Raw genomic sequence first — 12,907 nt, 5'->3', positions numbered from 1 at the left:
AATTAGTACGATTTATATAAACCTGTTAATTTTTAAATATTTTCTTGATTATATGATAATCAATTTAATTTTAATCTTTATTTTCGTAATTATTTCTAATAATTTTTAGTGAGGTTAGGTAGTAAATATAATTAATTACACTGAAGAGGGGTAAATTAATTTTTTGCTTTCCAAGATGTTTTATTATAGCTACAAAAATCACTAATCAAATATAATTTTTCTAAAAAGTATCTTATCGAAGTACATCCAGACCTAGATCTTGTGGCGAACAGAGTGCTGATCAGCTGTAGGGCACAAAATAACACGAATTTCATGTTTTTTTTTCTTAATATCATCTTAATCCAAGTTTAATAATTTTATAATTGAAACTAATAATTTTACTATTTCATGAATATTGATGCAGGCGTTCTAGAGTTGCAAAGGCAAAAAATTGAATAAATGAATATTCCATCCAAACGCATTATCCTTCTTATATATATATATATATATATATATATATATATAGAATTATTCAATAAAAGAAAGATAAATTAATTAAATGCGTTGATATGATACGCTATCAAATTTATAACAAATTATACATAAAAAGGTGAATGAAATTAGCTATGATTTCACTTTTATATAACGAAGATTAGACACGGTTTTATTCCTTAAATGATTTCAAGATTGTCGCTTTAAAAAACAAAAGAAGTAGGGTTCGGAAGTGGGCCAAATTACTCTAAATTAAAAACTAATACCAACCTACTTATAAATGCTTAATTTTTCACCTAAAAAAAAAATATTAGGAGTTGAAAGAGTGTAATACTTTATATATAATTTTTATTTTATACACACACACGCGCGCACGATGTTAATAATAAAGCATGGACACATTATTTAACTTTTCAGCAGTTAATCATAGAAAAATTGAATTTAACAAAATAATGATTCTGTTAATGACTAGAAACGAGAAACGATCCATTTTTCAGTATGACACCTCAGCCTCAAACCCTCATGTAGAGCAACTGAAAAGTTTTAAATGGAAAGCGGTAGGATTGTGACATAATTTTAAGCACTGAAAAACTTTGGACTACGACAATCCTAACCGTTTAACCATGGCGGCCATTTAACATTTTCACAGCTAGTTTCAAAAGTTGCCTGCATTCTACCCCTAGTAGTAATCTTATACCACCAAAAAATAATCGTTTTGAGGCAGGAGCGCTAACGAAATTTCATTTTTTTATTGTTAATGTTGAAAGGTTATTTAAAGTTTGCCATATTTTATTAACTCTGTCTGTGTGTGTGTGTGTGTGTGTGTGTGTGTGTCATTTTTATATATATATATTTCTAAAGTCAGTTTTATTGGGTTGTATATAATTTACATTCTGTCACACGGCAAATTGAAAAAACCAAAGAACTGAATAAATTTTTCTATCTCTACAATACCTTGCAGAGATGTAATTGGTGGGCTTTTAAACTGGTAAAATGAAGCTTATAATTGGAAGTTCATCAGGAAATGACACTATACACGAAATGTTTGAGCAATTAATAAGAGGCAATTTAAAATAAAGAAAGGTAAATATAATCTTTGCTTGTATGGAAAATAGGCTGCTTCCAAGAAATGTAAAGGAAACCAACCTGAGTTTTGATAAAAATAATAATATTATAATAATAAAAGTAGGAATCCAAAGAAACTATGTAAAGAGACTACACTAAATGTGAGCTAAGGATCTCTGGAATGCGCGACTTTGTATAATTATTTCATCCTTTATTTTGCTACTAATTTTCTTAAATTTTCGTGGGAGAATATTTTGAATCTCCAATACCAACAGGATCAATATTATTACACCATAAAAATCCAACATTAAGCAATGAAAACAATAAAAAATGGAAAATATTTAAATCGTCTATACAGACAACCTAATTATTTTTAACAAATTTTTCATTTTATTATCATCAAAAACCTTCCACGGGACCACACCAAAAGAAAATTTGTTTAACATTAAATAAAGAATTATGGTAATCGATCCATTTTGTAATAAGTAAAACATACATAATTTTTTTTTACAACTTATATGGTTAAAACAGACCTTCTATTTTCTTTGTCAGTTTGTCACCCACAAATTTTATTTTCTTTGTCACCCACAAATAAAAAATGTATATGTATAGGAACGAAAAACAAAACGTCCACGATTTTTTTTTAACAATGGTCTGGGTATAATTTATTGAAAATTTTGAAGAATTTAATTATTAGATTTGGATTACAGAACGCGTCTTAATATTTTTAAAAGAAAACTCAAGATAAAGTGTAGCCAGCGTAATAATCAACGACCTGCTTACTTATTGAGCCGGTTGTGAATTCGATTAACAACCGGGGACAGATACTTTACCCTCATATTGAACATGGCTTTAAGAAAATATAGCAATTTTAATTTTGTTAAGATTAGTGAAGTAAAAATATTAGATACGGGTTATTTTTCTTTTAATATTGATAAAATAAACAGATTGTCAGATCCTCCCAGGAATTCGAACTTTAGTAGAAAGAGAAGTAAGGATATGTTGAGATGGTGATTAATACAACTGATCGATGAAATTATTATTTCACAATTTAAAATTTCATCTCGTATCAAAATAAAACTTCTGCTAATAGGTGTATCATTTTAATAACGAGAAACACGTTTTTTTTTTTTTTATTATTAATCAATTATTTTTTTATGTATCAAATCAAAGTGAAATACTCGTACATTATTAATTTTCATAGCAAATAGATTTAATAAAAAATTAAAAAATTATTACCTCATGAAGCAAAGAAAAGTTTTTAAAATAACAATATTTCATCGAATTATTTTTTATAAATAAAAATACTTTTTTGTCTTTCCAAGTATTATATAAATACTAAATAAATGGAGCGATCAATAAAAATAAGTAAAAATAATATTAATATTTATTCTTGAGAAAAATAATTTTAATTATTCCTAACGTGGCTGCGAATTACGTTTCATTATAATCGTGATTTGTATATTAATAAAATTCATACATTTCTGTTTATAATTGCTACGATGTACACAAAGGTCATTAAAGAATTTAACAAAGAAAGAAACAGGATACATTTTATTGAAAATGGCAGTACATATTCAATTATAACGAGATATCATGATTCAAAAAGAGATTACAGTAAGGTACAAGCAACAGAAATTAAATTTCAGACTAATGGATAACAAGAAACTATCTTGATTTTAATCGTTTCAGGAATCTGATATTCAAAATTTGATCAAAACTGAATATTAAAGGATTGTGGAAAGCAGGACTACAAAATATTATTAAATATTTTGGAAAAAGAGATCCATCCAAGATATTATACAAAAACAAAAATATGATGTGGACACCACATGACTTCCTTGTACGCCTATTAAATTACAATACACATTTTTAAAAGTACATAAAATTTTATTTCATTAATAACTTCTGATTATTATTGAATTATTTATTGTATTTTTTTTTTACAAGGTTAATAATAATTAACAAATCAATACATTTAAATTAAAAAAAAAAAAAAGTTAAAGAAAAGACTGATTCAAATCGATGTGCCTTCCCCTTGTAAGATTCAAATAATTCATTAATTAAAATTTCCTTTGGCTATGGCTGTGAAAATATCATAATATAATAACTACCACTTATGATATATCGTTGAAAATCTCTCAATCAGGACTTATTACTTTAATTAAGAAAAAGCCCAAAATCTAAAATTTTTGGTTTTCGGGCTTTTTTGGACACTTTTGCTCCAGTCGATTGTAATCAAAAAGGAAGGTGCACATGTAGATGTTACAACAGTCCTAAATCTAAACTTTCAACATCCTACTGCTAATCGTTATTGAGTTATGCGAGATAAATACATACTTACGTACAGACATCACGCCGAAACTAGTCAAAATGGATGATATTTCCGTTGAAATCTGAAAACCGAAATTTTTCGCGATCACAATACTTTCTTTACTTCGTACAATGAAGTAAAAAACGCATTAAAAGACAAAATATTTTATTAGGAAATACATTATTGAAGTTCGGAATAGGTAACGATTGCTGAACCATGGAAGAAAGAAATATAAGTAATGAAAAAAATAATGAATAATAAAGATTTTTTTTTGCGCAATTAATTTTAAGTATTTCTATTATTCTTCTTTATATTAAATTAAAATTATTTCGTTGTTACAATCTCCAATATTGTAAATGGTTAGAAAAAAAAATTGTACAACAAAAGAAAAGAAATTTAAAATAAAACAAAAGGAAAATTGCATAAAATAATTGAAAGAATTCCAATTAATGAAAAGTACTTCAAAGAATAACGTATTATTTCTTTTCCCAAGAAATATAAATTATTTGAAATAGTCAAAACTATTGTAGATGCTTAGATCTTTTATTAAATGTTTTATCACAAGAAACAATTTATATAAAATTTTCTCAACCTCGTCCACTCACTCCCTCTCACACGATCTCTCTCTCAATCTTTCTCTCTCTCTCTATCTCTTTCTCTCTTATCTATCTATCTTATTAATTATTCTATCATTTTCTGTGACAGACTGTAGAAAATGGGAAACTCCGACAACAGATTTAATCATTTAAGGATCAATGGATTCTTCAATAAAAGTATCACAAGTATGTTATTAAAAATAGTCTATCTTTTTCTTTTTAATCAGTTTAACGTTTAAAATCTGGGTATCAGAATCAGTATAATAACCCCTGATTAGCATTCCTTTTATTTTTATATTTAATTTTTTTTTTTTTAAGTATATAATTTATTTGACGGCAAGAAAACGAAGAGCTAAGTTTTATGGACACCTAAAGAGAATGGACACAAACAGGCTGACGAAATTGATTTTTGATCATCTTACGAAACTCGGAGACACAAAAAATTGGGTTAAGTCAGAAAGAATCTGGTGGAAATGGGCGTCCTGGAAGAAGAGATAGCCGGCAGTGATGTTTTTAGGAAAAATACAGATAACTGAAAGCAATTTAAAGAACAAAAACAGGTACGCGGGACGGGTTTAAAGTGGACTGACGAACAGAAGAAGGCAAACAATTAGCGAATGAAGAAAATCTGGTAAGCAAGAAAGATGAAACTTATCAATCTAAGTTTCATAGCGATTCAAAGAAGACCTTAACGCTTCAAAAAAATTTATTTAAAATTAAATTGCACACGCGCGCGCGCCCGGAATATAAAAAAATTAGACACTGAAGAATTAAAAAATAAATACATATATATATTTAAACTTTCCTTTTACTGAATTAGTTAGCATTAATCAGAAATCGATTATTTTATCTGTATTATATCACTGATATAATGAAAAAAATAAAATAATGTAAATATATTGACAGAGATTATCAGAAACCTTAAATTCGTTTCTATAATATTAGTCATTTTATACAAATTTATTCATCTCACACACAGCTTCTAAAATAATAAAAAAATAATGTGAATGAATACTCTAAATGCTAAAAGACACTTTGATTCCGTCAATTAAAAGGCGTAAACTAGTTTTTTCTTTACACACGCACACACACAACACCCATATATATATACATATATATTCACAGTGTGTCCCACGAAGAAGTATACGCTTGTGATTTAATTTTACTCGGCCAATCCCCAATCGATCCTATTAAAATTTTACAGACCTTTTAACAAAGGTTCTAAAAATTTTCTATGAAAATTTCAACCTTCTAGGATTTATCAAAACAAAATGGCGGCTTTGAAATAAAAACATCAATTTCAGATAAACACATTTTATTCATTACAAAATAGCCGGTAAAAACTTTTAATCATTTTTACCAGCGATTTTGTATCGAATAAAAAATATGGTTTACCTGAAATTGATGTTTTTATTTGAAAACCGCCATTTTATTTCGATAAATCCTAGAAGGTTGAAATTTTCATACAAAATTTTTAGAACCTTCGTTAAAAGACTTGCAAAGTTTCTGTAGAATCGGTGGAGGAATGGGCGAGTAAAAAGCGTGTAATTCTTTGTGAGACAATATATATATATATATATAATGAAGCGGTTCAATTAATTAGATCATTAAAATTAAGTTAATCGGATTAATGCACTGTATAATTAATTTAGTGTAAGTATTTATAATCACTGATAAACTGAAGGTTTAAGGATTGATTCCCGGCTACGTATTTGGATTTTCACTGGCTGATTGATTGCTTCTCCCGAAATATTCAGACCGTTAAAAGACGTTTTCGAAACTGTCGAAAGACGTTTTCGTTTATATATATATAAAACGAAAGCGTTATTTAAAAAACATATATTTTATGAAAAGATAATTTTCTTTTACTAAGTCTTTAACGGTCAAAATACTTCGGGAGAAGCAATCAATCAGCCAGTGAAAATCCCAATACGCAGCCGGGACAATCGTTAAACCTTCAGTTTATCAGTTAAAATCTGTTCTAAAAATCTAACGATGTACGAATTTTACCCTAAACTTATAATTTAGTGTAAGTATAAATACTTACACTAAATTAATTATACAATTCAATAATCCGATTAATTTAATTTTAACGATGTAATTAATTGAACCGCTTCATTATTTATTTTATAAATAAACAATTTTAAAATTATTTATATTTCTTATTGATAAAAAAAATTATTAATAAATTTATTAAACTTACCTGAATTGTAATCATTAAAAAGATTAAAAAATAATTTGTTTTCGTTTAAATCATTTTTCTGAAAAGGTGTTGCATCGACGAGTAAATAATTGTTGATAAATATCAACAAAACAGTAAAGAGAAAAACTCGTAAGACACTGTTGCTCAACATTGTCTGTCTGTACACTGGCAACACTCAAGGACTTCGACAACCTTTAAATACTACTTGACTATACTAACATTTAGTAGCAGTTTATGCAAAGATAAAAAATAATATAATAATAATAAATAAATAATATTATATCGCAAATAAATTTAATAATCTGATCGTGTAAATCGTAATAAATAATATACGAATGAACTCATAAAACTTATTAAACCTTTATTTTTTCCACATCGTTTTGTTTTATATTTTATTTTAATAAGTCATCGTGTTATTTTATATTATTATTCTAAGGTTAATCCTCGGGCTGAAATCGTGGAATATTTTACTTACTTAATCAAATCGTAGCCGATATGTTTGATTTAGTTAAATGACTTATTATTGTCTGTTTATTTCTTATTGCGTACGGCAACATCAATGGTAACAATCATTTCAATTTTTTTTCTTTTTTTAAAATAACGATTTATTATTTTCTTAGAAAAAAATATAATAACGAATGATGAAATACTATTGTAAATAATGTTAATAATTTAAACTTCAAGGTTTATTTGTAGCATCCAAGTACATCTCCAAACGTTAACGAAGAGAGAAAACTATTCTCCTAAACCGATTCAACAGATAACAGAATTGTAGCGATGCAACTAAAGTATTAAAAAACCTTTTGACACATCAGAAGAAGCTGCAGGTAGATTTCACCGGTGCTAAGTAGGGGATAAAAATTATTTCCACCTTAAAGTTAAGAAAAACTTCAAATTTACACAGTACAACAATGGTTACATGTGAAAAAGGTTTCACGTGTTTAGCATACGATCTTCTTACAATTCCAGCAGCATTTTGGTCATCCCTTGCCGTAAGGGTTGGTCATATCCAAAATTGTAACAAAGGTTTTAGGTAATGTTTAGAGGATTAACGACCACTTTAAACCGATTCGATACTGTGCCTATTAAGGGAGGTATGATTTTTTGTCTTCGAAACCCCATATTTTTTCCACCATCTGGGCCACCGATGGTTGGTGATATCAAAAATCTTTACTTGGATAAGTTTTAGGCCTTATCCAAAGAATAGTAAGAACGTTAAACGAATTCGATAGTTTATTCAATAATAAAGTTACACCGATATTTTGTTTTTTTCGAAAAAGCCCCCCCCCCCCATTTCAATCCCCATGGTCCGATTTTTCCCATTAACGAACTAGACAAGATTTTGGGTCGTTATATTTTATGTGTCAATTTGAAAGTGATTGGCGCAAAATTACAGCAGTTATCGTGTCCACAAGAAAGTGAAATAAACTTAAACATAAACTTTTGAACTGATGGTTGTTTTGGGTCTGAAGGGTGTGAAACGTTAAGATATGTTGACATTTTCCGGAAATCGAACCATGATACCCATTACAATAGGTAGCTTTCTTATGAAATCTTGTTTTTTCTTTTTTTTCTTTTATTTTTATTTAATCACTTGAGAGCAACCAGTAACCGCCTAGAAGACGTTACTCCGGTCGGTCCCAAGTGACGTGGCCGAAGACTAGCCCCCTCTTAGTGCAGCTTGAAACTAATCTCCCGACGGGGACCCTCTTGGATCCCCAAGAGGGAGACATCACTACATCCCTCCCGGTCGCCATGGTGACTCTCCCCAAGAGAGCTACCCTTCCCTTCCCTATCGCTTAGTCTGGGTCCGGGTATGCACCCCACGCATACCCGCCTGAACCGCGCGATCACCTATAACCGAACTCTTTGTTCCGTTTTTTAGTAAAGTTTTTATACTTTTGGCTTTTTATAGATAACCGAACCTATAGAATTTCGTTATTCAAATGTGTGAATAATTCATGTCATTCACCAACAGTACGTAATTTTTAAACATTAGCGGAGTGATAGCGTTTCTACTTTCATCCAGAGATTCCGGGTATGAGGCCCCGTCAGGCAAAAAAAAATGTCACACCCTTTAGAATTTATTATCACCCATCAGTAATCAAATTCAAACTATTCCTCAAATTTGACTATTTAATTCATCAACCTTCATGAATTTTCTCATGTATTAAGATTTAATTATACATAAACAGGGCAGGTTTCGTTCCATTATACTTAGTATATATTGTTCTCGTTTGTCAATCTATACTCATAAGAAATAAGCATGCGGCTTCCGAGAGAAAACATTACCGGTATTTTTTTTTTTTGTGTTTATGTTACAATGAATTTCTCTGCGTAGGATTTAACTGTAATTCCAATCGCTTATGATGGTGAAGAAGAAGAAAATCGAAGGTAAAACAGAACGTGCAGTGTCCATCACGTACAGGAAAACCGAAAAATTATACGAGGTTAAATTATTTCTTAATAATTTAATCCATGATGAAAGAAAATTCTGTGAATATTTCAGTAAGTCGTAATATTTTTTCAACATAAGGGAGGATAAAGCGTATTACGTTACAACTCTTTTAATTTTGTATTATTCATTCTGACTTTATAATTAATAAATACAAGTTAAAATTAATTAATTAATAATTATGTTACGAATAAAGCAAATGAATTTATTAATGTAGAAATTAAATTTTGTTCGTATTACACAGATTCGGAATTCGATTAATACGAGTTCAGATAATAAGCTATCTATTGCATATCATAAATTTCTATCATATTGAAACAAAAGGAGCACCTTATTTTAATAGGATTTTTATTTTATTTTGCATCGATGTTCACTGAAATCAAACAGATAGGCTTTCTTTGTGAAAATCGGTAGCGTATGAAAAGGTGCTATGCCTGACCGGGATTAGAACCCGGGACCTCTGCACGAAATTCCATGACGCTATCAACACAGCCGCGGAGGTTGGTAATCAGATATATGTTAGATAAACATTAATGAATTATAACATCTTCCTTTCTTACAAAAGTAGCTATTCTCTTAATTTACGAGTATGTTACTTTCAAAAAATATAATGTTACGCAAAAATGTTGCGATACATTGCGAAAATTTTAACTTAATACTTAAAATTTCATTTGAGGATGAAAATAATTATGTTTGGTTTAAAATATTTTCTGTTTATATTAATATCTTTCCCATAAAAAAAGGATTGTGCGTGGATCTGTTTGTTTGTTGTATGTGTTTACATTTGGCGGCTGCGCACAGCGCACGAACGATTTATCTAAAATTGTATTAAGTTTTGGGGTTAAAAAAGGAGACCCACCGGATTTGTCTAGTCGTGGAACGTGTCATTGCAAATCAGTTTATTTCGAAGTCGAGAGCCCTAAGGTTCAAATCCTAGTAAAGGCAGTTTCTTTTATACGGATTTGAATACTAGATCGTGGATACAGGTGTTCTTTGGCAATTGGGTTTCAATTAACCACACATCTCAGAAATGGTCGACGTGAGACTGTAGAAGACTATACTACATTTTCATTCATACATATCACCCTCTGAAGTAATACCTTACGCTGGTTCCGAAGGGTAAACAGAAAAAAGGGAAAAAGGAGAAGATAAAAAAGGAAAACATTGGGGTTAGAGCTGTTAAAAAATCACAACTCAAGAATCGGTTAAAAAGTACGTTAATTTATGAACTTTAGTTAGTTACAATTAGCAAAATCATGTGAAATGAAACATAAACCTTGTAACATTTTCGCGGCGTAGGCCACCCTTTTTTCCTAGCATTAATAAAAACAATAAAAAATTAATCGGGAGAGGAAAAGAACCACAAAATTACCACATATTTTATTACGTGCCGTTAAGACATGAGTATAGTACGCAGTAAAATAAAAATACCCAAATAAGAACAATAATTTTTTAGTATAAATAACAATCAACCTAGAAACCGATTCAAATAATCGATATGATAATAAACAGTAATAATTAAAAGAATATATTTTTTGACCATACAGGGTCAAATTAATATGAACAATAGACGCTTCTTACTATGACTTATCGTAAAATAAAAAAAATCGAGAGGCCTAACAACTTTAGTTTTCTCAAGAACTAAAAATGATTCTAATAAATTCGTGACTACTATTTAAACAACGCAATTATTACACAATCTATATCAATAACAATTCTTAAAGATCATGAATTTATAATTTTTTTTCGTGATATTATTTTTAATATATTTTAAACCTTAAATCATAATTAGATATAAAACTATTATTGTTGATTATTATTTTTTTAATCTGATGCAGTTAATACAAGTGTTAATTATATTGTTTTTAATTATTTTAATTCTCATAAACACACGCGCGCGCGAGTACATATAAAATATTTAATTTATGGATTTCAGAGCCGGTTTACAAGCGATATTTTTCTTTAATTTACAGTATACTCTTTTTTTTGTTTTCATTTCAAATGGAATGGGAGAAGGAAAATTAAAAATAATGAAAATTTTAAAAATTACATCACAATTACGTATAAAATTATTGTGGATTATTCTTTCTTTAATCTGATGCAGTTTATACAAGTTAACTATATTGTTTTTTTATTATTATTATTTTAATTAAACAAATAAAAGCATTAAAGAATAATATTATGAACATTAAAAGTCACGACATAATTACTAGATAAATATAAAAACGGAAGAATTTTCAGAATTAGCTTACATAGAATATTATATTACATCTGTAAAAGTACGTTTATACCATTAAAACGTATTTACAACTTTATCTGGAAAATTATTCGATGTTCATCCATATAATATTTATTAGCCGTAAGGGAATTCTCAGTCAACATTTTTAAAAAAGTTTCCTACCGATGAAGTTTCAGTTATTATTTCCTTAATTTCTTCTTCCCCGGAAAATCATGATTTTAATAAATGAATTCCCAGTGATGTATCACAAATTTTTTTCTCGTTTGAAATTAAAAAAAAAAAAATTGTTTGAAATTTTTTACTAAGATCTATTCTCAATGAATAAATCAAAAATATTTTTTCCAAGGGGGACTGAGTAAAAATTTAAAAAGTAATTTTTAAATAAGTTTGTTTTAAATTAAATTTGTTCCCTTGCATTTAAGGGAAGATAAGAAATCAGATGATAAAAAATGACAAAATTTAAAGTTTTTAACGTTAAAATATACTCGATAAATTATTATGAAATATATAAATCCTACCCTACTAAATGCCATTGGTGTGTATATGTATATGTGTATGTGTATGTGTATGTGTATGTGTATGTGTATGTGTGTATATATATATATATATATATATATATATATATATATATGTGTGTGTGTGTGTGTGTGTGTATATATGTCTGTGTGTGTGTGTGTGTGTGTTTGTGTGTGTGGGCGCGTGTGTGTGTGTGTCTATGTGTGCGCGCGCGCTCCCGATTCGTTACTACATGTCTCGTGGTGGTCAGGTGTATACTTGTAATAATATTATATTACATCTGTAAATTGCATATACATCGATATATCTGCGAAATACATTTATGGAATTTTTCGTAAAATTTATTATTTTTTAATCGGATCTGAATTTTCGAACGAAAATAGCAAATATCTCAAATAAATGGTCGATCTTAGCGCTCTGAAAAATTTGTTCAACTCCATCGCCCAGATACAGTCGGCTCCCAATGGTACCCGTCAGATGATAATATTTTCAAGTGGCCCCGGGGCGCCTTTCAGAAATTGGTAAGGGGGTGCGACGGGTTGCCACCGTAATATCTCGGCAACCGCTCGTCCGATTTTCATCATTCAAACGGCGTATGTATCACCAGGTCGAGCTCTAACTATTTAACGCGTCGGATACACTCTTGATCGACCGGTTTTTTGTTATCCGGAAATTAAATCGTTTAGCCCTATGTTTTGATTGCACTCACCTACCGATCCGATCGTTCGCCATCCCTGAATCCATTTGACTAGTTTTGACGTGACATGTGAAAGTCTATTTCACATAACTCAAAAAGGAGTAGCTGTAGAATGTTGAAATTTTGTGTTTAGAACTGTTGTAACATCTAGTTGTCCACATTTGCAACAACTCTCCTTTTCATTGCAATCGTATGAATCAAAAGTGACCAAAAGAGGCCAAAAACCAAAAAAAATTGGATTTTGAACTTATTCTTAACTGCAGTAATAAGCCCTTATTGTGAGCTTTTCAACGCTATATCATCATTACTGGTACGTATTTTCATTGCTTCCAGAGTTATAGCCAAACAAAA

General features: G+C 29.3%; 1 protein-coding gene across 1 annotated transcript in view; it reads right to left on the bottom strand.

Moving 5' to 3' along the window:
* LOC142327045 (uncharacterized) overlaps positions 1–6,834 on the bottom strand; it is a 50,223-nt gene extending 43,389 nt beyond the window's left edge. The window contains exon 1 of the mRNA XM_075369814.1: positions 6,650–6,834. Coding sequence (XP_075225929.1) covers positions 6,650–6,800 — 151 coding nt within the window. The 5' untranslated portion in view covers positions 6,801–6,834. The remainder of the gene's footprint in view (positions 1–6,649) is intronic.
* Between the last annotated feature and the right edge of the window lie 6,073 nt (positions 6,835–12,907).

The sequence above is a fragment of the Lycorma delicatula genome, chromosome 6 (assembly GCF_047948215.1).
Source record: "Lycorma delicatula isolate Av1 chromosome 6, ASM4794821v1, whole genome shotgun sequence".
Classification (NCBI taxonomy): Eukaryota; Metazoa; Arthropoda; class Insecta; order Hemiptera; family Fulgoridae; genus Lycorma; species Lycorma delicatula.
The sequence above is the reverse complement of the archived record's forward strand: the minus strand, read 5'-3'. Positions and strand labels throughout refer to the sequence as shown.